This window comes from Polychytrium aggregatum, assembly GCF_025602895.1.
Source record: "Polychytrium aggregatum strain JEL109 chromosome Unknown BJ171scaffold_9, whole genome shotgun sequence".
Classification (NCBI taxonomy): domain Eukaryota; kingdom Fungi; phylum Chytridiomycota; class Chytridiomycetes; order Polychytriales; genus Polychytrium; species Polychytrium aggregatum.
Genome location: NW_026516211.1, coordinates 478,976 through 506,256, shown reverse-complemented (window position 1 = coordinate 506,256; position 27,281 = coordinate 478,976). Strand labels below are relative to the sequence as shown.

The 27,281-nt window shown below is 58.2% G+C and overlaps 7 protein-coding genes across 7 annotated transcripts; 5 read left to right on the top strand and 2 right to left on the bottom strand.

Moving 5' to 3' along the window:
• The first annotated feature begins 359 nt into the window (after positions 1-359).
• Positions 360-4,475, top strand: BJ171DRAFT_495209 (eukaryotic aspartyl protease-domain-containing protein). The gene is made up of 7 exons (XM_053110094.1): positions 360-486; positions 793-952; positions 1,154-1,192; positions 1,336-1,708; positions 1,929-2,088; positions 2,451-2,749; positions 2,966-4,475. The coding sequence occupies exons 2-7, from the start codon at positions 803-805 to the stop codon at positions 4,030-4,032; spliced, it is 2,088 nt and encodes a 695-aa protein (XP_052969017.1). The 5' UTR covers positions 360-486; positions 793-802; the 3' UTR covers positions 4,033-4,475.
• Positions 4,476-5,332: 857 nt separating this feature from the next.
• BJ171DRAFT_579293 (aspartic peptidase domain-containing protein) lies at positions 5,333-9,617 on the top strand (the record flags this gene model as incomplete). The annotated part of the gene is made up of 6 exons (XM_053113956.1): positions 5,333-5,536; positions 5,737-5,772; positions 6,049-6,421; positions 6,620-6,788; positions 6,963-7,252; positions 7,408-9,617. The coding sequence occupies 6 exons, from the start codon at positions 5,333-5,335 to the stop codon at positions 9,615-9,617; spliced, it is 3,282 nt and encodes a 1,093-aa protein (XP_052969016.1).
• A 2,941-nt stretch (positions 9,618-12,558) lies between these two features.
• BJ171DRAFT_309273 (male sterility protein-domain-containing protein) lies at positions 12,559-15,540 on the top strand. The gene is made up of 4 exons (XM_053107067.1): positions 12,559-12,934; positions 13,083-14,425; positions 14,591-14,783; positions 14,900-15,540. Exons 1-4 carry the CDS (start codon positions 12,624-12,626, stop codon positions 15,246-15,248), a joined length of 2,196 nt encoding a protein of 731 aa, XP_052969015.1. The 5' UTR covers positions 12,559-12,623; the 3' UTR covers positions 15,249-15,540.
• A 116-nt stretch (positions 15,541-15,656) lies between these two features.
• Positions 15,657-17,961, bottom strand: BJ171DRAFT_495194 (uncharacterized protein). The gene is made up of 6 exons (XM_053110093.1): positions 17,433-17,961; positions 17,035-17,176; positions 16,561-16,821; positions 16,291-16,426; positions 16,065-16,182; positions 15,657-15,905 (listed from the first exon to the last, which is right to left on the bottom strand). Exons 1-6 carry the CDS (start codon positions 17,856-17,858, stop codon positions 15,810-15,812), a joined length of 1,179 nt encoding a protein of 392 aa, XP_052969014.1. The 5' UTR covers positions 17,859-17,961; the 3' UTR covers positions 15,657-15,809.
• A 161-nt stretch (positions 17,962-18,122) lies between these two features.
• On the top strand, positions 18,123-18,725 carry BJ171DRAFT_579290 (uncharacterized protein; the record flags this gene model as incomplete). Its single annotated transcript, XM_053113955.1, has 3 exons — positions 18,123-18,185; positions 18,419-18,520; positions 18,711-18,725. 3 exons carry the CDS (start codon positions 18,123-18,125, stop codon positions 18,723-18,725), a joined length of 180 nt encoding a protein of 59 aa, XP_052969013.1.
• Positions 18,726-19,100: 375 nt separating this feature from the next.
• BJ171DRAFT_421587 (methylenetetrahydrofolate reductase-domain-containing protein) lies at positions 19,101-22,283 on the bottom strand (the record flags this gene model as incomplete). Its single annotated transcript, XM_053107492.1, has 9 exons — positions 19,101-19,262; positions 19,472-19,957; positions 20,067-20,110; positions 20,235-20,367; positions 20,658-21,124; positions 21,269-21,422; positions 21,569-21,614; positions 21,739-21,788; positions 22,089-22,283. The coding sequence occupies 9 exons, from the start codon at positions 22,281-22,283 to the stop codon at positions 19,101-19,103; spliced, it is 1,737 nt and encodes a 578-aa protein (XP_052969012.1).
• Positions 22,284-23,342: 1,059 nt separating this feature from the next.
• On the top strand, positions 23,343-26,963 carry BJ171DRAFT_579287 (PRMT5 arginine-N-methyltransferase-domain-containing protein; the record flags this gene model as incomplete). The annotated part of the gene is made up of 13 exons (XM_053113954.1): positions 23,343-23,568; positions 23,734-24,135; positions 24,257-24,420; positions 24,532-24,677; positions 24,861-24,960; positions 25,057-25,109; positions 25,213-25,335; positions 25,495-25,619; positions 25,843-25,893; positions 26,038-26,184; positions 26,277-26,410; positions 26,535-26,651; positions 26,757-26,963. 13 exons carry the CDS (start codon positions 23,343-23,345, stop codon positions 26,961-26,963), a joined length of 1,995 nt encoding a protein of 664 aa, XP_052969011.1.
• Positions 26,964-27,281: the final 318 nt, after the last annotated feature.

The window sequence follows — 27,281 nt, the reverse complement described above, 5'->3', positions numbered from 1 at the left end:
GTCCGAAGCAGCGCCTGAAGGATTCGATCTGGGGCGCCGCAGGTGATCCGATCTGCCGTGGAGGGGAGGCGTGGTGGTGGGGTTGCTGCCTTGTTGGCCCTGCGCCTCGGAAGCCCTGAGGCAACGCGACGCGACACCGCCGAGACTGCACCGAGACTGCACCAAGGCCACACCAGCAATCGCCGAGATCTCGCCGAGACCGCACCGAGAACCTCCGCGCCGCTGACGCTCTTGCGTGTCGCACAGAGTCGCACAGCGTCGCGCCGCACGACACAGCAGCGACTGTCCACGCACAGCCGCGCAGGGTTTGCAAGGCCGCGTCGTTTGGGTTGGCTGCCATTTGGCCAAGAGTTGCGTTTGCATCTGTCCCGTCACCCGCAACACCGTCCAGCGACATCACCGTCGCCATCAGCATCATCATCATCATCTCTGGTCTGCACCAGACACTTGTCTATCCTCTGCAATCGACACCGCCAGTCTCCTCCCGTAAGTCCCCGTCCGCCCGCTGCCTCCGTTGGCTCGCCGCACCGTTGGGCAGGTCACCCTCCACCGCTCGGGCCCTGTCCATCCTCATCATCCCGTTGTCGTCTCCCCTTGGTGCCGTCGGTTGATGTTTGCCAGTTGCCTCGTCGACCGGCTGCAGCTTGCTCTCGCTGCTTCGGCCAACGACTCGCTGCCACCACCGGCCTCATCGAGGCATCGACCTTGCCCCGCAGGCTCTCCTGCTCAAACGACTGTTTCTCGCCCTGCACTCTGGCCGCTGGACTCACTTGCTCGGCTCTTCTCTCCCAGCGCCATCGCCATGTCTGAGGAGCCTGGAACCGCCATCATTACCCCGTTCACCCAGGGCTCCAGCAATGCCAGCTTCCAGGACCGCATGGCTGCTCGGCTGCAGCTCACCCTCTCAAGATACGGGCAGGACCCGAGCTCTCGGAGCTTTGTATCCCTCGGCGTGAGTAGCCTGCACTCGCCCGCTCGCTCGGCGACAGAGCGCTGAACCCCCGAGGCCGCCGGCAGCCAAAGCAGCATTATGGCCATGCCAAATACCAGCGACTGGCCGGTGGACGGCTCGCGTCCTGGGGCCTGCTTGCTCTGCCCCATCCAGCGTGTCGAAACAGGTCTGACGGCTATGCCTTCTGTCTCCCATGTGCAGCCCGTTGGACTATCCCTGATCAGCGGCGCCGACTTGTCTGTAAGTATAGCGGCATTGGTGCCTTGGGCTCGTCTCCCACGACCGATGGCCATCTACCGTGACCGATGACCGTACAAGTCTGTCAATTACCGCTCGCACCCGGTCGATTTCTGATCGATTTACATGGCTCCCTACCGCTCCAGTACATGGGTAATATCACCCTGGGCACCCCGCCGCAAGCCTTCCAGGTCATCTTGGACACTGGCTCGGCCAACCTGTGGGTCACAACGACCCAGACAACCCCCAAGGTCACGACCGTCAATCCCTTCTCGTCAACCAGCTCCTCGACTTATGTCCAGACGGCAAACGGCAACGGCGTCAGCATCCAGTACGGCACGGGCTCGCTCAGCGGCTATCTCGCCCAGGACACCTTTGGCGTCGCCGGCATCAGCGTCCAGAAACAGGACATTCTCTTGGCGACCCAGCTTGATGCCGCCATGGCGAGCCAGCTCAGCTCTGGAACCCGCTGGGATGGCATCTGGGGTCTGGCCTTCCCATCTCTTGCCTCGGGAACTGGTATGTATTGCGCGGGTCGGGTCTGCCTGCATGCTTCTGATGAGCAGCTATTGTATTCACAAGCATCCGCATCTATCGGGCGTCGCTCGTTTGCTCGTGTGGTGCGGCCCGCGGCTATTTACATGTACTCGACCGACACTGCGCTGTCGTCGACACCCGGCTATCGTGCTGTGCGGGTCGATCATCAACCCGTCGTTCTAACCTTCGACGACTCCACCAGCTTCCGTCCGCCCTACCCCGCCCTTCCAGAACCTCCAGCAAGTCTTCTCGTCGGCCACGTTTGCCTTCTGGATCGGTAGCGCCAGCTCAACAAGCGTTTCTGGAGGCGAGATGGTTTTGGGTGGCTGCAACCCCAACCATTTCACTGGCTCACTGCAATGGTACGATGACTGTTGAGAAGAGCGGCTCGCAGGGAGTGCCTTGACCTCGGATGAGCATTGGCCGACAAAATGCGGGGTCCAGAGGCCGGGAATGTGCATGGGCGCCTCGACACATCGCTAACCTGCTTGTATCCACACACAACGATCACAACTACACTCAACGATCATAACTACATCCAACGATCATCCCGTCATTCGTTACATGTCTGAATGTACTCCCGATCTCGATCCGGTGCACGGACCAAACAACTTGATGGGCCACGTCCCTCATCCCTCATCCCTCATCCCTCATCCCTCATCCCTCATCCCTCATCCCTCATCCCTCATCCCTCATCCCACATCCCTCATCCCTCATCCCACAGCTCTCCCGTTGTTCCAAGCACCAGTGGTAACTTTGACCACTGGCGTGTCAGCATGCCGTCGATTTTCATGGGCTCGCAGAACATCACTTTCCCGTTCAGCAACAAGCATGCTATTCTCGACACGGGCACCTCGTTCATTGGGTTCCCCTCGGCGGTGTATCAAACCGTCATGGCCAGCATCGGCACGTCAGTGACCACGCAGAAGGATGGCACGATTTCGGTCGACTGCTCGACACTCAGTCAGATGCCGACCATGAACCTGCAGCTGGGCTCTCCGGCCGCTGCCTATCCTCTCACTGGTAAGCACCTCTTCTGTGTGGAGCCCCATTTGTATTCTGCCTGTCTCGTTCGTTTTCATTCTCGTGTCTGGCTCAGCATAGACCCGAAGCCGTGGATATGCTCTCTCCCCCCCTTGATCCATGGCATCTCTTGCGATCCCAGGTTGAAGTGAGCGTCACCTCTTGCGACACTCTAGTTGCGCCCTGACTCGGTTCATTACGACGACTCCTCCACAGCCAGCGATTATGTGTACCGCGATCCTACCTCGTCCAACTCCCCTTGCATCCTCGGGTTCGCCAACATCGGAACGTTCCCCGACGTCATTCTTGGCGACACCTTCCTCCGGAAATACTACACAGTCTTTGACCCCAAGAACACCCAAGTTGGCTTGGCACCGTCCGCCCAGGGCGCTGCTCTCACCTCCGGAAACTCGACCGTCTCGTCTGCTTGCAGCTGCGGTAGCACTGGCAGTGGCCAGAGCAACCTCCCTGCCGGAGCGACCATCATCGGCGGCGGTAGCCAGTACATCCAGATCGGCCCTCTGTATTTCAACCTCTATCTGTTCATCGGTGTCTGTGCGGCTGTCGGCATCCTGCTGTTGTCGTCGATCATTGGCTCGATCTGCTGCTGTCGCCGCCGTCGCCGTCGCCATCGCGAACTTTCGGAAAAGTCTATGCCAGCGCCTGTGACGTCGCCCGCCAGCCGATACGGCTCGCCGAACCCATCGTCAGACACGCCCCGCTCTCGATCTGGATACCCGACCAGCCCTCAGCCCGTGTACGACAACGAACATCAGCAACGTGGCGACCGCTATGACCGCAACGACCGCAACGACCGCTATGACCGTGATAACCGTGATAACCGCAACGATCGCTATGACCGTGACAACCGCGATGAGCGCTATGAACGCGGCGACCGATATGGCCGAAGTGCCGGCACAGGCTCCTACGAGGACCAAGGCAGTGGTCGTGATCGATCTGGTCGAAGCGACACTCGTAGCGGGGCTCCCTCCTCGCGCTCCCAGAGCCGGTCGAACCGCCAGCGCGGCCAGGATCAATCCGAGTACGGCAGCCGCTCGGAGCGTTCTCAGGGAGCGCCGGCCAGCTCGCGCGGCCATGGCGGAAGCTATGAAGACAATGTCCGCAGCGGTCGCAACGAGCGCCTATCGCCCTATTCCAGCAGCAACAACGCCTCTTCCGAGGCTCGCAGCCCTCGCTCTGCGAACCCTAGCGCGCGGCGCTTCCAGCAAGACGAAGAGGACGACGACGGATTCAATCCGAACCAGTACCAAGCCAGACGATGAAGCATTTGCTGACCCCCCCCCTGACCGAGCAAATCCTTTGCCACCCACAACATACGATGGCCAACGAGGCCGCATTCTCGAGCCCCGCGCGACTCGCCACGACACACTCAGCAATAGATGAATAGAGGACGAAAGCCGAACAGTCCTGGGGCGACAGGAGGAGTGCCGCGCAAATGGTAGCCGTGTTTGCATCGCAAGGGAGCCGCAGCCCTTTCATTCATTTCCTTTCTTTCTATTCGTTCACATTGTTTGCATACGCTTTTGAGGAGTCTCGTGGAATGTCGGAATGTGCGAATGTTGGAGTGTCCTTTGGTATTCGAGCACACGCCTGGTCTCGGTGGTGCAGTTTCGTTGGCTGCAGCATTCGCAGTCCGAAGCATGGCACCGACCCAAGAACGACGATCGTCGCTCTGAATGCCCAATACATTCGCCCAACTGACCGACTCCATCACGACTCGCTGCGGCGCTGGAGCAAAGATGGATCGCAAGATCCATTTCTAACACCAGACCAGCTGGTGCCGAGGCGCTGGATCTGCTGGACGCGCGCTGGACCGCGTCTGTGGCCTGCCAATCGCCGACCCTGGTCCATTGCCCGATAGGGCGACACCGACGCGTCCGCGGACCCAAACAAACAGGCGCGTGGCCGGGGCTGTGTCCGCCAAGCGGTGCGCGTCCAGTGGACATGCAGCCGCATTATCCGGCCGTCACCCTGACTCAGCCCACGGCGGTTCCTTGGTCCTTGCCGCACAGCCGGGCGCGTGGCCCGCACGCCCAGGCGCGTTGTTTGCAGCGGCGCGTGCCTGCTGTCGGCCTACGGATCGCTGGCCGCGCGTATCGTTGCACACGTACGCGCAACCACGCGCTTCCTGTGCATGCTCAGCACCAGCCACTGTCCACGCACCTCGACCACAGACACTGCTGCTCAGTGACCCCGCAGTCACCCACCTCGCTCAGCGACCCACCCCACAGTGTCTGTGGAGCCCCGTCTGTGTCACAGGCAGTTCACAGCGCCACTCTTACAGCGTCTCTTACAGCGTCGCTTGCTCGGCACCAGCATCCGCTCGCCCCTCGTTCGTCTTTGGGTCCTGCAACCCTCCAGCAGGGTCGTTCTCCGTCCACCACAACTCGATGGCGTGCAGCTGAATATCGGGGCAGACCATCCTTCCCCCCGACACTCCACCGATTTGACCTCGTCCTCGAACGACCCTCGTCCGTATATTCCCATCCACCGTCAGCCCCGGCCCCAGCAGACGAGGACATTCCCGTCATGGTTGCAGCTGGCACCTCCCGCTCTATCACCATGTCTCTCTCCACCACCTTCAGCGAGGCGAACGACACCCTCGTGGTGTCCCACATCAGCCGAGCCGACTTTCCGTCGATGAACGCAGAGCAACGACTGCGGGCCTCGCTCGCCCTGATCCGCACCCGCTATGGAAACGGCTCACTTTCCGATGCCGAGCTGCTCACGGACTCGTCGGGCATTCGGATCCTGGCTGCCTCGGATGTACGCTAGTTTTGCTGTCTGTCCCGTCCCTTCAGCCGAGAGCGAAGGGACTATCGTTTTGCATTTGCCAGAGCGCTTGGCCAGGTCACTTTGGCCCGTTCGAGCAACTCAAGGACGGGCCCACAAGCAGCCGTGAGCGGCGGCCTGATCCGTGCTGTGCTTGCCACGTCTAACTGGTATGCTTACCGCTTCTGCCACAGCCCTCGGGCCAGACACTCGTTGGAGATGGATCATCTGTAAGTCACAAGTGTGCGGTTGCCCCACTCCCGGCTCTCACCTGGGACGGAGCCATCCCTTGGCGCGGGGCTGGGTTGGTGAAGCGGGTGTGTCGATCTGGCTGTCGCATCAGGCCCAGACCGCCTCAGCGACTCTGCTGACTGCTTCCTCTGCTTGCACTGTCCTCTTCCTCCTCTTCCTCCTCCTCCTCCTCCGCCTCCGCAATGGCATTGGGCACTTGGCATTTGGCGCGCCCCTGTATCGCCACGACCCTATGAAATCCCATCATCGCACAGTACACCACCCAAATCTCCCTCGGCACCCCTGGACAGGCCTTCACCGTCATCCTGGACACCGGCTCCGCCACGCTCTGGCTCACTTCCAAGCAGGCTCCCCAGACTCAGGCCCACAGCTTCGACTCCTCCCAGTCCTCCACGTTTGCGTCCGTCCCAAACGGCGATGGCCTGACGGTGGCCTACGGCACTGGTTCAGTCTCCGGCTCGCTTGGCCAAGACAACTTTGCTGTCGGCAACATTGTCGCCACCAAGCAAGCGTTTCTGCTCGCCTCGCAGTTCGACTCGGCCGGCGCCATGGCCAGCCTCCTCAATTCCGGCGCACGATGGGACGGCATCTGGGGCCTGGCCTTCCCGTCTCTGGCCACGGCATCATGTAGGCAGTCGCTCGCCTCCCCCGCAGCTCTTGTTATGTGGACATACGTTGGCGACCTATGGCTTGGAGATGTTTGCTAGCACCAAGACCATTTCCCGTTCATGAGACGCATGTAGTGCCGTCAATGCGCACGTCACGTCATGAATCATGGGCAGCGAGCCGCTAACGCGTCGGCATTATCTGTTGTCTTGATGCCAGCTGGCGGTGTCCGTCCAATCCCGCCGTATTTCAACATGATGCAGCAGAACCTCCTGAAGACCCCGGTCTTTGCCTTTTGGCTCGAAACCAACAGCCCCTCTGGCACCGGTGATGGAGAGTTTGTGCTCGGCGGCTGCAATCCAAATCACTTCTCTGGCAAGCTCAGTTGGTACGGGCAAGTTGTGGCTGTGTGGATGACTGGCTGTTGCAGCATGCCTCGTGTCTGCTTCGAACGAGCTCTTTCTGCTACCAACAAACAGCCCCCTGGGTGCTTGATCTCCATGGCTCACCACTCCTGTCCTCTTCCCACCCACCCCCACTTCACCAACTTCGCGCTGTCCAGTATGAGCGTTCTCCCATCTTCCTCCGGAACGAATGATCACTGGCGCGTCGCTATGAGCGGCATCAGCGTCGGATCCAGCTCCGTTTCCATCCCCAGCGGCAACAGCCTCGCCATTCTTGACACAGGCAGCTCCGTCATGGCTTTCCCGGATCCGATCTTCCAGTCGATGGTGCAGGCCCTCAATGTGCCGCTGCAGAACTCGGGCGGCATCTCGGTGGTCAGTTGCAGCGCGGTCGGATCGCTGCCGCCCATAACCTTCAATCTCGGTGGTGGCAGCTTCACCCTCCAAGGTACGTCTGTAGGCAGTTCAGTCCCCTGACTCTGGTTTTGCTTCAGCCGACGATCACGGCCCATCGCCGTGCTCTGCTTGTCCGTGGCGATGATCAAGTCATCGAAAGGTGTGCTTTGGCTGGCGGCTCTTGTGACTAATCCTGTTGCCTCGTAGGCTCGGACTATGTCATTCAAAGTGGAAGTACCTGCTACCTCGGATTCGTCAGCAGCGGCTCTATCGCGGCGCCAGAGGCTATCCTCGGCGACCCCTTCCTCCGTCGCTTCTACTCGGTCTACGATCCATCGAACCTCGTCGTCGGGCTGGCAGCCTCGTCTGGCGGTACAGGACTGGGATCCGGCAGCACACCTGCCCAGACCTCTTGCTTCTGTGGCGGAGGCGGCACCGGACCGCAGCCGAGTTCCCCCAGCTCCCAAAACGGCACCCTCACCAACAGCACCACCCCGGGTTCCCCAACAGACCGACCCTCCAACTCGTCCAGCGCCCCCATCGGCCCTGTCGTCATCAGCAACAACTCCGGCACCACCAAGGTCGTCGGTGGGGGATCAACCTACATCCTTGTCGGCAATGTGGCGATCAATCTCTATCTTGTCATCGGCGGAGCTGCTGCTGCCCTGATTGCCGTTGGTCTCGCCGCCTTCTTGATTGTCCGATCGCGCAAGAACAAGGCCAAGGCAGGTTCTGCTGGTACCCGCGATGAGAGCAAGCCATCCGAAACCAAGGGCTCGCCCAAAGCCCAGGCCAACGGTGACGAATGTCCTGGGCTTGAGGAGATTAGTGTCAAGTCCCCGCACATAACTCCCCGCGCAACCCCCCGCGCAACCCCGCGCACCGCACCAGGGACTTCGCCCAAGGCTGCCGCTTCCCACATTACCTCACCTGCTCAGTCTCCTCGCCAGCTGAACACCGCTGCCAGTGCGGCGTCGCCGTACACGAGCCCCAAAGCCGCTCCCGGCACCCCACGCATTCCAGAAGCCGCCTTTACGCATAATCATGAGGACCGATCAAACAGCCGCCTGGACCAACGTCGCTCGGGGCTCTACACAACCTACGAAGGTCATCAGGGAGATCGCCCCGATGCACCCCGCAAGTCTCTCGAGCAGGATCGTTTGTACCACCACACTATCGCCAGCGGCGATGGCCGTCCTGTCCATGAGCGCGATGACCCCCACCATGGAAGCCGCCCTGGGACGCCTCGCAGGTCTCTCGAGCAAGACCGCCTGTATCATCCACGACCGAGTGCCGAGGCCCTCCAGAGCACTCCTGCAGGAACACCCAAGCAGCATCCCCGCACTCCTGTGATCGCCAGTCGCGACAAGTCGCTGCACACCGAGTCCCATGAGGCGCTGGAGCACGGCCACGATGGCCATGCCCAAGCTCATCCGGGCAACCGCGCCCGCGAGCATGTCGAGATCACCGTGGACGATTACAGCCACGCCAACACTCCTCGGGCCGTTGCCTCTCCTGTCCTCCAATCCGGTCCGGCCATACCGCCCCGGGACCGCTCTCGCTCCCGCCACTCGCGTCAGATGAGTGGCGGTGGCCGATCCCATCAGCGCAACCCATCCCACACCGACCATCCCGAGAGCGACGGCAATGCTGCCCGCGATCACCCAGAAGACTCCCGTGGCCGATCGCCCTATGTCAGCTCGCGAGCTCTAGCCTGGGGCGAAGCTCGTCACGATGCGTCCGAGCCCACAAACATGCATCGACCCTCGGCGGCCGAACTTCGTCGCAACGATCATGGCCCCAATCCTAGCCACGGTACACCGGCTCAATCTCATTCAAGCCCATATCTTCACACCGGATCCTCTCCCCACGTTCGCCCCAATACCGCCAACAGTACGCCCGTCATCCCGCAACGAGATATCAACCACTCGCTGCACCAACATAATGGCTCGACAGACAGCGGCCGCGGCTACCACAGCCGAAATGCATCGGCTGATATCCCCCGTGTCCGTGTTGATGCAGCCCCATCGAACGAGAATCTGCTTGGTCATCAAATGCAGCAACAGCAGCACCGCAACCAGAGCCGCAGCCGCAGCCGCAGTCGCTCACCATTCCCTGGGGTTCGGTCGCCGCACATGTCCCCCGGCGTCAGACCTGACGCGCCATCTTCGAGCGACCAGCCCCATGTCGGCCACGAGCGGCATCACCGCCGCACTCCATCGGCCGGCAATGCTGATCGCCAGGTTGCTGAAGAAGTCTATGCCGAGCGCCTGCGCCGAGCAAACGAATCTACCGAGGACTTTTCCCAGAAACAGAACCGCAACAGAAGCCGCTCGCCGTATGCCGCAGCACGTCTGCGCGGTGGGCCATCAGCTGCATCTCTCAAGAATCACGAACACCAAGACTCCTTCGAATAGATTTGCATTTCCATGGCGATAGCGAAACGAAAGATCCATGCGCACCCTCAAGCTATGTCCTGAACTTTTTCTCACCTTCTTCTACAGCGGCGGCGATATGGTGACTCATCGTATCCAGCCGACCCAAACTGTCACGAATACTATGATATCTCTGTTCGTAACGAAACAGGGCAGTGATGTCCCTGAGTGCCCCTCCCAGCGATATGCGGGCCCAGCGGGCAGGCCACGGGATTGCACCGCTGTCTTGGTTGGCTGACTTACGAGAGCACAGTCTCGAGCACAGTCTCGAGCACATCTGGTCGGATGACTGGAGTGGGTTGGTCTCCAGACACTGTGAGCACGCTGTTTGGCCGTGATTGCGATCGTCAGGCAAGTGTATTCAGTATCCAGAACAAAAGCGACGGCTCTGAGTCAGAACAGCATGTTCCGTCCAAGGAAGAACGTTTAAGGATACCATTTCGTTTTTCTTGCTCGGGTGTCTGGTTCTACGACTGTTCATCCGACAGTGGGGAGGCCTTGCGACGGCCTCACGCCTCGGGGGGATATCGCCCGGTTGATGGACTGGCAACCACGATCAAAGGATCAACCTGGGCCGAATCATGCCACAGCCCACCAGAGTTGGTCAGGCTCAGGCTGTGTGTCTGGGCATCAAATCGCTTGCATCGAGTCGCTTTTGCCGGGTCGCATGCAGAACAGCCACAAAGACATATGAACCACAAAGACATATGAACCACGAAGACAGCATCCAGATATCTCCGCATCCCCCGGCAGCCAAGCAGCACCAAACAGGCCGCCCAGGAGTGCAGCCATGCGAGTTGATCTGCGGGGGTTCGCGTCGCGTCGACAGGAAACGAGGGGAAAGCGGCGTGTGCACGAAAATCAGCAGACAGGAGATATGCGCTACCGACTCGAACAGACTCAGCAGGCAAAGGACCCAGCAAAGGCAAGAGAAAGCCGCTGCACCCACATTGGAGAACCAAGGATCCACCCGGATAATGGCCGATAAAAGCAGCCCCGTCGCCCCTCGTTTCTCCCATCTGTCGATCGCCCTCCAAGATGGTCTTCAAGATGCTTTCGTGCTGCTTCGGGTCGTCCGACGACTCTCCCAGCGACAGGGGTATCCCTGGAACCACCGCCTCTCCAGTCTCGGCTCCAGCCATGACAACCTCGCTCCTGCCCGATGGTGAGCCTGCTGCCGCTGCTGCCGCTGCCGTCGAGGCTGGCGCCGGAGCTGATGTGGATGCTGCAGCCGAGTCAGCCACTTCTGCCCAGCAGCCCAAGCCAGCCATGGCTGCCTATGACCCCTGGATGCATCCTGTCGAAGCGATCATCAAGATGGCCCAGAACGAACCCCATGTCCTCGCCGCCCTCACACTCGAGAACGGCAAGGCTGAGCGCTATAGCTACCTCCAGCTCTGGGAGAAGGCTTACTCGATTGCCCAGGGGCTCAAGGCTCTCCCGGGCTGGAACGATGAGGGCCACGACGTCGTGGCGACCTTCTGCGAGCCCGAGGTGCACTGGATGTTCTATTCGGTTGCCCTGTGGATCCTCGGCAAGTGAGTGGCCGCGGCAATCGCTCGCCTCATGCTGTTGCCATGCTGCTGCCATGCTGTTGCCATGATGTTGCCATGATGTTGCCATGCCGGAGAACACTCACCCTGGCCCACTCCGACTTGCTGCTCCAGGAAAGTCATCAACTTTGCCCTCAACTGGCCCTCGTCCGTCCGTCCGCAAGGCCCTCTGCGACAGGTTTGTTCCTTGACAGCATGGCTCGTCCGTTGGCAACTCAGCGATATCCATGGCACGAGTGATACCAGCAACACCAGCAACATCAGGGACGCCCACACATCTGACAACCCATCCTCGACAGGCTCAAGATCCGATATGTACTCTACCACCACACCAAGCCCGGACGAGTCGAAGGACTCGAGCCTATCGATGCTGGCGCCTTCCCTCTCCTGGACAGCGTCCCGGCTCCCTCGCTCGAAGCCTGCCGGCCTCTTGATGATAACATTGCCTATCTCAGCACATCCGGCACAACTGGTCAGTATGTCCATGGTCTGCGCCATGGGATACACCAATATGGCTTCTTGGGTTCCAGCACGAGTGTCTGCTGCCATAGGACCAGCATGTCGCTTTGGCGAGCTTTGACTGACCACCGGCCTCTCGCTTCACAGGAATCCCCAAGACGTGAGTTGTGTGGTCTCCTGTTGCTGCCACCAGCATGCTTGCTCTAACGCCAGAATACTCGCCGAACCGGTATCCAGTGTCTCATCGGTTCATTGAGTCAAGTCGTCCAAAAGTGGGACATAAATACTGCAGCGGTGGCCTATTCCAGGTAAGAGCAAGCTTTTCATCATCTGCTGGTGAGAAGAGCTGAGGTTCTAAATCAATCATCAATGTATAGTCATTCAATGGTCATTCTCCGTTCAAAGTTGTTTCTGGGACTAATCAGCATGGAAACGACTTATCACTTTCTTCAACTTTCGCTCAGGCTCCTTCGTTTACGGCAGCCATGGGTGGATTAATATGGGCATTCAACACCCGGGGATCGCTTTGGTTTGCCAAGCCCACACCAAATGCCCAGGAAAAGGCACAGGGCGTTATTACATTGTTAAACGAGGGTCTGAATACATTGAATACGGTAAGCCACAAGCTTTGATTACTGGTGACACAGCTTTATCCCACGATCAAATCAAGCTAATCATAGCCCATCCCAAGACCCCATCATTTATGAAGCTAGTGCTCCGAGTGGCACTGTCAACGATGAGTGCGCCTCGATGGGAAGAGGTTGTAATCGTCGGACTTGGCTCGGAGCTTGTCACTGTTTCCCTTGTCAAACAAGCAAAACAGATCTATCCACGGGCGATTCTTCATTGCGGATACGGATCAAGCGAGGTGAGAGGCCTCGCAATTCAGCAGAACACTGATGCCGTCAGCGATGCGCACTGCTGTAGCTTTGTCATTGACTTTCGGTCAACAATTCAGGTCGGTGTTGTTGGAGCCATGTCCGCTTGCATCCTTCCCCCTTCAATCCCCTGTCCGTCCCAGTTGGTGTACAAACAGCCAAAGCCGAATGTGCGATGTCTCCTCTTTGACGAGGAGGGCAACACTGTTGACCAGAGCGTCTCCAAGAGCGGCATCCTCGTTCTGGCTGTCGACAAGGACGACCCTATCAAGGACCATCCCAACTTCACCACCGCCAATCCGAACGACAAGTTGGCTTCGTTTGGCTTCCTCAGCGACGGCTCGCCCCGTGTCTGCACCATGGACTGGGTCGAAATGACTGGCGAGAGCGAGTTCACTATCATTGGGAGGTAAGGTCAATGGCTGGGTGCGGTGTCTCTCATTGATGGCGAGTGCATATCTGGCATCCCGACGACACATCCCACTCCTGCATCCCGAGTACTCACGCCATTCATTCCCTCACTCCATACCATCACATCATATCATTGCCAACCACAGATTCGGCCAGAAGGTCAAGGTCAACGGCGTCTATGTCGACCTCAATGCCCTCGAGGAAATGGTCAACCAGGACCTCAGCGAGCACGTCGCCGACTGCATCTTCATCCAGACCTCCGAGCTCAAGATTGTGATGCTCTATGTCCCCCAGAAAGGCTCCACCTTCAACGCGGCGCCAGGAGAGATCGTCCAGATGACCGAAAACCTGTTTGCCCTCAAGAACGTTGCCAAGGTTCCCATTCGCAACTGCCTGGAGCTGGAGGCGTTCCCCTTCAACGACTCGGGCAAGCGCGATCTCAAGAAGCTCAGGCACATCGCCGAGAACATCGATAGCTATGGCAAGTCGGTCCAGTACCCATCTCTCATCATCGAGGACACTCCCCTGTCCCGCACTGCCGCCAAGATATCCACACTTGGTAGCCAGATCCTCGACAACCCTGCCCTCGACGGCCGCAACTACTACATCGGCGGTGTCGGCTTTGACTCGCTGAGTGTCGTCCGTCTGGCCCTCGCCATCAAGAACGAGTTTGATGCTGAGATCTCGCCGATGATCCTCCTGTCGAACGGAATGACGCCGACTGATGTCGCCCAGCTGGTTGTCGACATCCAAGCGAGCAGACCGGGGACTCTGCCGATTGTCGATCTGGCTCAGGAGGTTGCACGGCTCGACGATGCGAGTGTGACGGCTGAGGGTCTCCCTCCGTTTGTGTTTCCCGAGCCGTTCGAAGGGATTGTGCTGACTGGTGCCACTGGGTTCCTCGGCGCATTCCTGCTGTATGAGCTAGCCCACAAATTTCCCAGTGCCAAGATCTACTGCCTGGTCCGAGCCCCGACCGAGCAGGTGGCTGTCGAGCGCATCATCAGCACGGCTCAGAAGTTGGTCCTCGATCCGAGCCAGAGAGCCTTCCTTGACCACAACCTCAAGTCTCGACTCGTTGGACTGTGCGGCGATCTGTCGAAGAACAAGTGGGGACTCTCGGACGAGCGATGGAAGGAGATCAGCGAGGAGACCGACATGATTGTCCACTGCGGCGCCGAGGTCCACTGGCTGTTTGACTATCTCCAGCTCAAGGGACCCAACGTCCTCGGCACAGCGACGGCACTGAGACTGGCCACAACCCACCACCTGAAGCCGCTGCACTACATCTCGACCATCGGCACGATCCCGATGGCCAAGAAGGCAGACAAGCCGCTCGAGGAGACGATCTACTCGGCCTGGAACATCTCTGGCGGCTATTCGCAGACCAAGTGGGTCTCTGAGCAACTGATCAACAAGGCACGATCGAGGGGAGTGCCAGTGACGATCATTCGTCCAGCCGTCATTGCTGGCGACAGCCAGTACGGAGGTAAGCTGAGTGTGGTGTGGTGTGGTGTGGTGTGATGTGGTGTGGTGTGATGGAGATATCTCAATCGTCCCTATGGACTGGCCATGAATCGATGGTTTCGATTGCCGAGTGGTACTCATCACCAACTGACACCAACTGACACCTTCACGCTCTCCATCGCTCCAGTGTCCAACTCTGATGACTACATCTGGCGATATGTCAAGGGATGCATTCAGCTCGGCGTTGCTCCCTCGCACGCCACTCCTGTCACGATGACCATGGATCCCGTCGACCATGTCGCCAAGGTGGTTGCCGAGATTGCCGGCTCGGAGGAGTCCCTGTCCAAGTTTGTGTTCCACATCAGCGACTCGGAGCACAGGTGAGGAGTGTGATATGGTGTGCGATGTGTTGTGGTGTCGATGGTGGATCCCGACTATGATTACTCACTCACTCACTCACTCACTCACGCCGTGCGTACACCCCTCCCTCCCAAAGTGCCCTCACTGAGACCAAGCTGTTCGAGATTGTCAAGGCTTTTGGCTGGACTGTGCTGTTCGAGTCCCACGAGCAGTTCAAAGAGGCCTTCCACTCCCATCCCGCCGCCGAGAGCAACGCCCTGTTCCCGCTCATGCACATCATGATGGACATGTCTGTCAAGCTCGACAACGCCAACACCCGCTCGATCTACCCGACGCCCGGTGTCTCCGCCACGGTGCTCGCCAAGAAGTGCCTCAGCTACCTCTACCATGTCGGCTTCCTCCCCAAGCCCGAGAATCCGTCGAGCGAGCTCAAGGACGGAGTGTATCCAGAAATCGGCATCTTTGTCCGCACCGGCCGCAACTGATCAGCAGGACGAGATCGCTGGATATCCACCCATCGCTCCGATCGAAAGCCTTCGAGTGCATGTCCTCGAGCCGAATCGATGCCTGTGTCGGATCTCGAGATCGAACCTGATCAAGCCGTTCTCGCATGCTGGTGAAAGCGACTCGGTTCAGCTCCATTTTCTGCCCATTGTGCTGTTCTATCTCCTTGCGTTCTCGGTCTCCGTCTTTCTATGAATTGCAGTTCGTCTCGGCGTCTCCTATCCAGTGTCGCCGCTCAATTCTATACATCCGGTTGAGTCTGTGATAGCTGCCAACTGCCCTGCTCATATTCCCGTCCGCTGCTTGACGACAGACCGTTTGCCTCGAGCGTCCAGAGTGCGGCCAACTGCCCATATTCCACTGCAGTGGGTGCCTTCCACCATGCACGACTTGGAACCAGCACATGAACGCTATTGTGGATATGAATGTTATTGGGGGCTGCAGCCTGCAAGCTGCTGGGTGGCACCCGATCACAGGCTGGTCCGCATCCAGCCAAGCTGGGTTCAGGTTGATTCCTCTGCTTTGACAAGCTTTGGTAGGAACTAGGATCCAGCAGCGCTTTCATCAATCGCCGGCCGCTTCACATGAAGCTCCGCGTACTGATCCGCAAAGCGGCTCATCTCTGAAGCGATGGCGAACTAGATTCAAATCGCCCCGACCGGAGGCGAGTGTTAGTATCTGCCCCCCTGATATTGCAGCGAACGCTTTCATGCCCCCCCATCAGTGTCAAGCCTTGGTCCGAGAATAATCTAGACACCATATTCGAATCAGACAGCGGCTGAGCCTCGGCGACTCACCGGCTCATTCACACTCGAAAAGTAGCCGAAAATGTAGAGGTGCCGGACCAAGTTTCGGTATGCCTCATCGGCGACTTCCTCGAAGGCCAAGCGTTTCTCAGGATAGGCTAACGCTGATCTGGTTGTGGCAGTGGCACGAAAATATGGGATGCTTGGTTACCAATACTGCTTGGCGCAAGTCTGCCGGCACAAAAATGGATCCGCAGAAAGAGACATGGGCACTGACTTGTATATGAACGAGCTGCCTCGGAAATCGAGCTTCAAGAGCGCTCGGAACTGGTCTCCCTCGGTTCGGGAGTAGTACACAGGCTTCGGCGAATTGTACTCTGCCAACAACATTGCGAGGGCCTTCTGAGCCGCGTCTGATGGGATCATCGGTAGTGTCAAGTTATGGTCGGGGCAAAGAGCGCACATGTTTGCCACAGGTCGGCATGCCAGACGAGCATGATCCTGGTTGCATCGAGTTTCACGGCTGTCTTGCATAAATGTCACGAACCTGAAGCTCTGCCGAGATTCGACTCATGTTGATTGATAGTGAGCAAGACAAGTTCATGACCACTGATCGCCGGCAGGGGCGGAGGAGCGAAGTTGGTCTCGTTTGGAGGCGCGGATACGGCATCGCTGGCATGCTTCTGAGGCGGAGCACTGTCAACGGCTGCAACAGATCCTGATTTGGCAAGCTCCTGCTCGATGGATGCCCCAGCAGCGGAGGATGGCTCCGGTTTCTTGGAGTCCGATAGCCAGTCCTTCAAGCTAACTTTTACACGAGATCAGCAATAGGAATGGTGGAGGAACAGTGAGCATCCTCGCTGCTGTCGTGTCAGCATCTCTATAAACGAGACTGAACACAGAGGCAGCCCCCACATCACGGTCGCTTGCGACAACGAGTGACTGAGGTATCGGTCAATGACTGGCATCCATATTTGCTGGGAGGAGGGGGGGCGGAGTGACGCTGGCAAAACCGCCCTACCTGCAGATTTAGTTGTACGGATGCCAAAGTCGATGGATCTCGTTTCCGGATCGGTCTTGCCTTTGTCCCAAGAGACTTCCTTGAGCGCCTGTGCGGCAGCAGCTTGCTGGGCGAGTTTTTTCTTCCCCAGGGCCGTGGGGGACTGTGCTCGGCTTGACCGTATCCGATGGCGACCATGGATTTGCGGACGCATTCAACCAAATCCGAGGGTATCCACAGGCACATGATATGGAGACACGTCAGTCAAAGTAAAGATAATAACAATCTATCCGGGTCCGCACTGGAACGATCAGTGTGCAGACTGCGGACCATGTCGGTCTTGGCGATGTTCTTATCGATCCCAGTCACATGATGATACTCGTCAGGAAGGGCCGGGGCCAGCGGCCATCGTATCGTACCTGGTAGGTGGTGTCAAAGACATGAACGCTGCAAATATAAGGACCCTTCTGGCCGTCGGGTTCGTACGAGTATTCTGGCTTATGGACTTGGAGCCGCTGGACGGTCTCTTGCAAGACGCCTACGTAGTTGAACTCGACCTCCCCGAGCAGGTCCTGGGAATCGAGATAGTGGAAGGCCGCCATGGCCAGCCGCCGCCGCGCCAGCTCCAGCGTCTTGACTTGGATCGATGGATGCAGCTGGAATGTGACGCTGCCCAGGACAAGCGATATCGACGAGGTGTCGTAGCTCTTGCTCAGCTGGTTTGGAGGGGCATCACTGTCGACAAAGTTAAAGTCGCCATCGGTGGGGTTGGTGACGTATTCGGGCTTGGGGTAATGGTCGGGTTTGGCCCAGCGCTTGAGGAACTCTACGTGTTCGGAGGACATGGCGGCTGCTGCCACAGACGGAGCGACCAAGAGGCGAGGAGACGGAAGATGCAGCCGAAGCCGAAGTCGAAGCCGAAGCCGAAGCCGAAGCGGTGCAAGATCGGGATGGAGATGGCATGGGCGAGGAGGGCAGCTCAAGATGCTCGCGGTCATGTGGATATCACGCTGCAGCGGCGTGTGTGTGTGTGTGTGGCGGACTCAAAACGCAACTCGCTGGGCAACGCTCCTGGCTGCCAGGTCTTGCCCACCAGAACCAATATCAAGATGCCGCCGCCCCAGCGACCGCTGTCGAAGCTGGCCAAGGGCGCCGCCGCGTGCTCGCAGTCGGTGAGCGTCGCTGTGAAACGGCCCGAGGGATGGCGGGTCGGTGCGAGCACTCACAGAGTCGGCCGATCGGATACTGTTGGGGCAATGCAGCACCACCCGCATCGACACGATCAACCCCCAAGCATGCAATCGCCGAATTCACTCCTTATTCACCACTTCAATGGCTTTTTTTTGGGTGTGTATGTGAATGTTGCTCTTGGCAACGGGGGAATCCACCGTTGGTCGATGTGCAGGCGCTCAAGTACGGCAAGTGCATGGACAAGGTCTTTGGAGATGTCGTTCAGGGCTCGTGTGCCGCCGAGTTTGAGGAATTCAAGGCTTGTCTGCGCAAGGCGGTGAGTCCGATCGCTATCGGGTCGTGTAATTCCAGTAGTCTGAAGCAGCCGCTTCCAACTTGCATCGGCACGATCGTTTGATGCTGTTGGCCAGTGTCCTGACTTGGAGGAGAGTGGGATTCGAGGCGATCGGCTGACATCACGGCGCTCGCTCTCTTGCCCTTTGCCTCTGGATGTGAAAACCAACCAGCTGAGGAAACCGTAGGCCGACCACGGCCCGCCGCGATGCATCTTGCCCTCCTCGGTCATGTCAGAACATCAATACACGAATACCAACTGTGAGGAGCCGCTCCGGTGCATTCGCTGTGATCGAGCAATCATCACCAATGAAGGTCGAAAGCTGGCCAAGCCCCCGCCAAGTTATCCAGGCAGATTGAGGGATCATAGCGAGAGGGGGGGGGAAAACCGAGGGACGATCGGTGGCAGGATTATCAAGGATGCTCCAGCGATTTTATTGGGCCGAATGGGCTCTGCACAAGTGGACAGGCGGCGATTCGGTGGGTGACGGGGTGGGCTTGATGAGGCAGCATAGCCCGAAGCAAGGCTGGATTAAAGCGCGGTGTGGAATGAAGTGAAGTGTTTAGAGATCAAAGAGTTCAAAAATGGCCTGATCGTCCTTGAAGTTGTTGTCGACCAGGTTGACGAGGAACCAGGTGCTGGAGATCTCGCGGATCAGCTTGGCGCTGGCGGAAGAGGCCTCGTAGAGACCCTCCCACTTGTTCCACAGCTCGTAGGCCTCATCCTGAGGGGCAAGGGAATGGCGGATACGTTAGCAAGAATCTAGTTGGTCGGTGTGATTCGCCCTGTGTAGCAGCTCAAGAGACCAGGAACCAGACAGCCGGGTGCCATCCCATCTCTATGCGGCAGGAGTATCCCACCACATCGAGGATACGTTCCAACACCATCAGGCCCGCCAAGACCACCAGCCCCGAGGAATCAAACAGTACGTACCTTCCAGGCCAGGAAGCTGACGGCCTCAACAATGGTGGGCTGGATGATCTCTTGCCCAGGGAACACACCCCAGGTGACGGCGTTGGGGCTGTCGGACTGGTTGTTGGTGCGGAGATCGCCCTGGCGGTTTACGGCGTAGTAGGTGAGGAACGGGTGACCCTCGATCTTCTTAACGAGGGCATCGAGAGCCTCGGGAGCGACAAAGAACTCGAGGTACGACTTCTGGTACACAAAGCCGTTCTTGGGGCCCCAGCCATAGACAGGGTGAGTGGAGGGAGCGCCATCGACGGCAGGCTGGCTGTTGATCGTCAGGAAGCCCTTGCCGTTGACTGCAGCGAGCTTGGCTCGGATAATCTCGGACTCGGGGAAGAGAGGCGAATCGCTCCAGGGGAGAGCGACCAGAGTGCCATTGCAGTAGTCCGAGAACAGCTTGTAGAGGTCTTCCTTGGTGGCGGGGCTGTCCCAGAGCTTCAGGGCTTCGGCAGGCTGCGCAGAGCGAAAGCAGGATTAGCACGAGTATGGGGGATACGGCGCAGCCGACAACTGACATCAGCCGAGTGGAACACAGCATAGGCGTCGCAGCTGGATTGCTTACCGTGTGCTTCAGAGAGGCGCCGTAGCCATCGAGATCACCAAAGGCTGTACGATAGAAGGGAGTAAAGTGAGCTTCACTTCGACACAGACCAACCAAGTCGCCGAACGAGAGGGGCACTGCAAGAAAGATCACGGAGCAGCCGGCATGGGATACATCGCCAGTTCTTACCTGGGGATCTCGCGTCACCCCAGCGGCCGTTGGGGAAGTCGTCCCAAGCCTCGGTTCTCAGAATATAGCTTCGGGTACGGTTCTTCCAGAAGATAGGGCGCACGTTCTCCTTTTCTCTGTTTTTGGCAAGCGACTGTTGCATGGAAACAGAGGGAGACGTGCGCGTCCATCCATCAGTCATTGGAATCGACGTTGGGACAACAGTGCGCGAATTGGTAAATATGGACCACTGTGGATGTCGCCGCATGCCATAGTTGCGATGCAACCAAGGCCAGTGCCGAGTCGATGCCCGATGGCGACCGGCAATGAATGCCGCTGGGAGTGGAGCAGACGAAGCTGCAGCATCGCCAGGGCCGACACGCAATCACATCAACGACTCGATCTCACAATCGGAAAGGTGCAGCCAGGATGTAAGGCACTTACGGGGTTCCACGGCAGGGGCTTGGCAACTTCGATGGGGGCAACAAAGCCAAGACCCTCGAGGATCAGGCGGACAGATCGCTCCAGGTTCAAGGTATAAAAGTGGAAGCCGCGAACGCCTCCGGCTTTGAGGGCCTTGCACATGTCAACGGCGAGACGGATACCGTACTGCTTGATGGCATTGTCGTCGTCCTTGATGGGCTCGATGGCCTCGGTGATGTGGTCCGGCACATAGGTCTTGGCCAGGGTGGTCATTCTCTTGAAGCCACCGTAGTTTTGGATGGGCATGATGCCAGGCAGGATGGGGATGGTGATACCGAGTGCTCGGACCTCCTTGAGCCAGCTGAGGTACAGAGGCACATCGTAGAAGAGCTGGGTGACGATGTAGTCAGCACCGCACTCGACCTTGTATTTGAGGCGCTGCATGTCATCCTCCTTCGAGGAGTTGTCGATGTGGCCCTCGGGATAGGCTATTGAGAGAAAGCAGTGTTATCCACCAGACAAAAGCAACAGCATGAGTGGACAGCCCCATAAAACCAGAGGACGAAAGAGAATGGCTGGCGGAAATGCAAATAGGACTGGCGCTGAAAGGTAGTTCCACTTGCCTGCAACACCGATACAGAAGTAGTCGCCGTACTGGGCGCGGATGTATTTGACGAGATCCGAGGCGTAAGCGAAGCCGGTGTCGCAAGCCTCCCAGTTCTCAACACCACGAGGGGGGTCGCCACGGAGGGCCAGAATGTTCTGGATGCCGTTGTTCTTGGCTTCCTGTGGATGGCGGGTGGGCGGCAGCGTTGGTAAGCGGTAGCGGAGTCTGTCGTGCGGAAGAGTGGGGTCGATAGCATGGCGCCAAACAAGAATGCGGCACTGTGGGGACGAGGGACCAGCACCCTTTGCATGAGCGCGCAACTTACCCTCAGCGCATCGTCGATCTTTTGACGGGGCATGTTGGTGCAGGTCCTACAGAGATGAGATGAGAGGCCTGTGTGAGGCAATGGCAAAGAACACGACCATAGTGGCAGATCCCAGGCCAAAACAGCGCATACAGGGACGGTGGGCGGTTCCTGGAGCGAGTTGGGCTTACAGATGCATGCAGGTCTCGAGTCCATAAACAGCCTGGGCCGTGTTGCAAATCTGTAGTGAGGGGGAGATCATCAATTAGCACCAACGACACGAGCACGTCGATGCGCATCAATGACACGAGCACGCCGATAACGATCACAGTAGCGCCGACGCCATCCTCCGGCAGTCGCATCGCGGATGCAAATCAAATGGCGGCCGTGATGGTCCATGCAATGCATTTGTTTGGCACTCGGAGCGGTTGTTCAGGCACCGGCGCATCGATAGTGTCGGCTCGCCAATCTGCAGATCTGCAGAGGAAGAAAAGAGAGAGACGAGCCGGAACAAGAGCGACGGAGAATGGCCGATAATCACCTGCATGGTCAGGTCCGAGGAGGTGCCGCCGGCACCCCAGGTGACGTCGATGAATTCGGGACCGAGGGTGTACATGCGCTCCATACGATCGTAGAGGTTGGCGACACCGATCTCGGTCTTTGGCGGGAAGTACTCGAAGGACCAGTAGTCGCGGCCCTCGGCTTCGGCCCGCTCAATCTTCTGGGTAACTTTCATGGTGGACGGCGGCTTGGCGGCAGGGGAGGAGAACAGGCGGGATGGATGGAAGAACCGGGCAGTAAGAGCAGGACACTGGGTTTTATAGCGGGTCGTTGGCACTCCTCTTTTGGAACGGCAACCCCAAACTTTTTTTTTGATCGCGGAGAAGGGGCGAGGGGAGTGGGAGCGAGGGCATGAACCGGCCAAAGCGGGGCGCCTTTGGGGAACGAAGAGGAGCGCTGGAGCGTGCCCCATGTGGAACCGAGGCGGCCGACGGGCGCGAGAGAGCCGAGGGCGAGAGACGGGCAGCCGGTCGACATTCCCGCAGACCCATTCATTGCAGCAGCAGCAGCAGCAGCAGCCTCGGCGAGCCTGGCCCAGCAGCAGCAGCAGTAGCAGCAGAGCCAATCTGCCAGCATGCACCGCAGAGAGTAACTTGCACGCAGCAGAAGAGTTACTCGTGGACAGAGCCAGGCAGCCGAGAACAGACGAGAACAGCCAAGCGAGAACAGCGCGCCGGCCGAGAACGCCCGAGCGAGAACAAGATTGCCGCAGACAAGGAGCGAGATGCCCTCGCCGAGGATAGACAATCGGCCTTTGGCCGTCTCCCCCATCCTTCGATCCGTCTGTCTCTCTGTCTGTCGCCCGCCGCTGCCTTGGTCGTTGGCTCTGGCACTGCAAACGCGGCCTCGCCATCGACAGGGCAAGTCGCTTCGTCGCATCGGCTCCGTCGCTGCCCTCCCCGATGCCTGTCTTTGTGCCTGGCCCTGCCGATGGCCTCTTGGTCGTCTGCCGATCGCCTGCCAAGCCACATCGCCCTCTTATCAGAGCGCCGCATGTGATTCTCCCCAAAACCAAGCGCGTCACGTGGTCGTGCATCCTCGCCAGCCGCTGTCCATCGGCCGCGATTCGCCGAAACCCAGCCCCGGTCTTGTCTGCCGCCTGGCTTTTGGACCCAGCATCCGATCTGGTCGTCAGCGTGCTCCCCACCGGACGCTCCTGCCGTCCCATTCAATCGATACCCTCTCGACGCGAGTCTCCGATCTGCCATCCACCATCTCCGCATCTCGCGACGCCATGTCCAACGAATCGGTCTCGATCGGCCTTGAGCATCTGTCGGCAACCTCGGCCGAGGATCTGATGATGCTGGCCCGCCAAGTCGGCTATGGCTTTGTCGTCTGCGATCTATTGCATCCCTCAGTCCAGCGGATCAGCCCCAGCGCCCCTGAGGATTGCAGTGGCGGCCCGGTAGCGCACCCTGGCGATCCGTTTGCACCTGGCGATTTGATTATCGACAACACAGGTATTGGGGAGGGGAAGCAGAGCGAGTCGCCTGTCACATGTCAGCACCAGTCTTGATCCAGGGGCCAGCCGCCAGGCTGGATCCATCTTGCGCACTCATGGTCTTGGGGTGCTCCGACCACCACCACCACCACCACCACCACCACTGCCCGTCGTTGTCCACCAGCTCGAGCACTGAAGCTGAATATCGCGTCTGCTCCTCCCGCCAAAGAGTGGTCTTCGTACATCGTGGGCGCCCATTCGTCATGGGTTGATCTGGACTCGTCCGATCCCGTCGTTCGCAGCAACTCTGAGATTCTGCTCGCGCAAGAGGCTCAGTGGGCCACGCACATCGGGCTTGCCGCTGTCCAGCTGAGACTCCCCGTCGGCGATGCCATGGTCAATTTTGGCCGGACCGCAAGCCATATGCTCGAGCTCCTATCCTTCTCGACCTTATGGATCCGTGTGCCCATCGATTCACAAGCGAATCCGCCCGCAATCGACGATGCCAAATCAGATCTCGCAGACTCGTGGCGCAAATGGAACCTTGTACGAAGTCTTTGTGATAGCGATCCAAAACTGGGAGTCGGTAAGGAGGCGCAGATCCGAGTGACGAATAGCCGTTGGAAGCGCCGAGCTCCAGACCATCAGCTCAGTTCGATCCCCTGATCTGATAGTCGCTCGTCCGATCCTGCCTCCGACGGCGGTAGCGCTCGAGCTCCCTTCTGATCTTCCCGCTCAGGCGTCGCTGAATCGGTGGTTTTCGGAGCCAGTAAAGTGCATTGTTCTACCAACAAGCATCTTTCTCATCAACAAGAAGGGATATCCCGTTCTCCCAAAGAGCCACCAGATGTACATCAAGCAATGGATGAAGGTGGGTGCGGCTGCGATGCCGACAAACAGAACTCATCTGAACGACATCCTTGTCAAGAGGCAGTAACAAATGCATTGAACGTTATCTTTGCTCTTACTCGCCGCCCATCAGTATAATGTCCAATTTGTGATCAGCACGCCCTCCGACGTCGTCACAAGCGAAGGCGGTCTCGGGGCGTTCCAGCAATACCTGCATCATCTGGCAAGCACACTTCCGGAGCTGGATCATGTCGAAAAGCTCTCTGCGGGCTATCAAGAGTAAGCATCCCCAGTCGGACTGAGGTGAAGGTGCACCATCAAACAGACGCTGCAGCGAATTGACGTGATCAGCAGGCCAAGTCCTGGGAGAGCGATCTAGCCCGAAGCAATATCACGAACCATGTGATCTACATTCGGTGCGGGATGCTGGATGATACTAATCTATACTCTCTGGTACGACAGCTTCCTGCAAGCCCCGCTCCAGCCACTCATGAACAATCTGGAGTCGTCGACCTATGAAGTCTTTGAGAAAGATCCTGCAAAGTACAACGCCTACGAGAAGGTACGTTGGCCCTGATCTCGATGGCTCTCGATGACTCTCGACGACCCTCGGTGGCTCTTGCCTCGATCCTTGCCTGACCGCAACTTCCCGGTGTAGGCGATCCACCAAGCTCTGCTCGACAAGATCCCAGGAAATCCAAGAGAGTCTATGTATGTCACTCGGCGCCATGTTAAGAATCCGACGAAGCACTTTGCCCGCCCTTCGATCAGCAAGTCCGTCGACATTTAACCCACTGATGTGTCTTTGTTTTAGCGTCGTAATGGTCGTTGGAGCCGGTCGAGGGCCCCTGGTGGACTGTGCTCTCAGAGCAGCCGAGGCCGCTGGCCGAAAGATTCGCGTCTATGCCCTCGAAAAGAATCCGAATGCCATTGTCATGTGAGTTTCTGGGGGCTACGGGGGCGAGCCTCGTTACAGTCCGAGTGGATTGTGTCCCACGGGCCGAGTTTGGCAGATCAAAGATGATCTGATCGTATAATAAGCTGCTGACGATCCGTGCCCTCCTCTTCTCATCGCGTCTGGCATTTGCTATCGCAGTCTGAGACACAAGCAGCAGATGCAGTGGAGGAACAAAGTTGAGGTCGTGCACTCCGATATGCGGTATTGGAGTTTCCCCGAAAAGGCCGATATCCTCGTTAGCGAGTTACTTGGCTCCATCGGCGGTAAGGCAAACATGGCCCCGTTGGAACACATGCGGGGATAGCATGATCTGTCGTCCGTGTCTCCAGGCTGTAAAGTGTTTGATCTCGATGGCCTGGGCAACCGTCATGCAGGATCCTTGATATCAGCACAACATCAGCACCGAGGTATCGCGATTGTGAGGATACCGAGATCATGGATTGACACACAATTCCTGGCTCTTTATTGCCATCAACCCTACCATAGACAATGAGCTCTCGCCGGAGTGTCTGGATGGCGCCCAGCGTTTTTTGAAATGTGAGTCCTGTGCATCGATAACGTGCTGCCGGAAGAAAGGCATTTGAGGCACCGGGATGCAAGGGAATTCGGCTTGGACATGCCATGGAATGGAATACGCCGGAAGATCGCTGACTGGTTCTATTCCTGTCACTGCGGGAACAGCCGATGGCATTTCTATCCCCTCACAGTACATTTCGTATATTGCGCCCGTGGCCTCATCGACGCTCTACAACGACGTGAGACAGCTGAAAACGCAGACTCACCTGGAAACGCCCTATGTCGTCAAGTTCAAGGCCGTGACCGAGCTCGGTAGGTACAGAGTGCGCCGGACAGTCGGTGGACACCTTTGCTGCTTCACGATCGCAACTCCAGCTGCTCATTCTGATCCTTGAATCATGCAGCCCAGCCTGTAGCAGTCTGGCGGTTCGACCATCCCAACTGGAGCTTTGTGGACAAAACTGGTACACCGTACTTTAATCGACACAACCAGCGCTATGCACACTCTTCGTTCTATATCGAAGAGAACTCGATCATGGTATGGGCAAAGGGAGTAGGGGCACCGGTGTCCGCGAGGCAATTTTTTCCACACAGGTCATGATGCACGAGCAAACACCATCGAGCTGACACCAACTCGTTCTCTGATCCGTGGACTCTGACAGCATGGCATCGCTGGGTACTTTGAAGCGTATTTGTACAAGAAAGTAATGATCAGCATCCACCCCAAAACACACACGCCTGAGATGTTCAGCTGGTTCCCGTTGTTTTTCCCCCTCAAGGTAAGCACAAGATGGCACGCTGTGAATCTCTGGTGCCACTGGGCCCCCAGCACTGTCCCTCGCTTCGTTTCTGACGACAAAAACAACTCTCTTGAATTGCAAAAGACACCCGTCTATCTCCATGCCGACAGCACGGTGGACATTCACTTTTGGAGACACTGTGACAGCCGCAAGGTGTGGTATGAGTGGTCCGTCATTCCCTATCAATCCAACGGCCTGAAGAACGATCCGAAGCGACTCGGCAGTGCGACAGCAAGCGGCACATCGGCAATCCATAATTTTGGGGGTCGGTCGTCGTGGATTGGACTTTAGCGACCTCTGGGGGTTAGGTTCTCAGGACCCTGTGTGGCTCGCGCGGCCTCGGGATGCAGTCCGCCACGTTTGCTCCCCATGCAACAGCTCAAATGACGGACGAGCAGGCTCCTTTCGCTGCATGTTCCGACACAGCGCACCCAAAAACGAAACGGGACACGCTGTCCTGACTCAGAGCCGTCGCTTTTGTTCTGGATACTGAATACACCTGCCTGACGATCGCAACCACGGCCAAACAGCGTGCTCACAGTGTCTGGAGACCAACCCACTCCAGTCATCCGACCAGATGTACCCGAGACAGTGCTCGAGACTGTGCTC

Excerpts from the sequence above, each read along its gene's own strand:
- BJ171DRAFT_495209 (XM_053110094.1), top strand. The coding sequence starts at position 803 with ATGTCTGAGGAGCCTGGAACCGCCATCATTACCCCGTTCACCCAGGGC. Across the intron at positions 2,089-2,450 it reads TTCACTGGCTCACTGCAATG|CTCTCCCGTTGTTCCAAGCA; the intron begins GTACGATGACTG and ends CTCATCCCACAG. Across the intron at positions 2,750-2,965 it reads CGCTGCCTATCCTCTCACTG|CCAGCGATTATGTGTACCGC; the intron begins GTAAGCACCTCT and ends ACTCCTCCACAG.
- BJ171DRAFT_495194 (XM_053110093.1), bottom strand. The coding sequence starts at position 17,858 with ATGTCCTCCGAACACGTAGAGTTCCTCAAGCGCTGGGCCAAACCCGAC. Across the intron at positions 16,427-16,560 it reads GAATCTCGGCAGAGCTTCAG|ACGCGGCTCAGAAGGCCCTC; the intron begins GTTCGTGACATT and ends TGATCCCATCAG. Across the intron at positions 15,906-16,064 it reads TTTCGAGTGTGAATGAGCCG|TTCGCCATCGCTTCAGAGAT; the intron begins GTGAGTCGCCGA and ends ATTTGAATCTAG.
- BJ171DRAFT_309273 (XM_053107067.1), top strand. The coding sequence starts at position 12,624 with ATGTCCGCTTGCATCCTTCCCCCTTCAATCCCCTGTCCGTCCCAGTTG. Across the intron at positions 14,426-14,590 it reads TGGCGACAGCCAGTACGGAG|TGTCCAACTCTGATGACTAC; the intron begins GTAAGCTGAGTG and ends CCATCGCTCCAG. Across the intron at positions 14,784-14,899 it reads ATCAGCGACTCGGAGCACAG|TGCCCTCACTGAGACCAAGC; the intron begins GTGAGGAGTGTG and ends TCCCTCCCAAAG.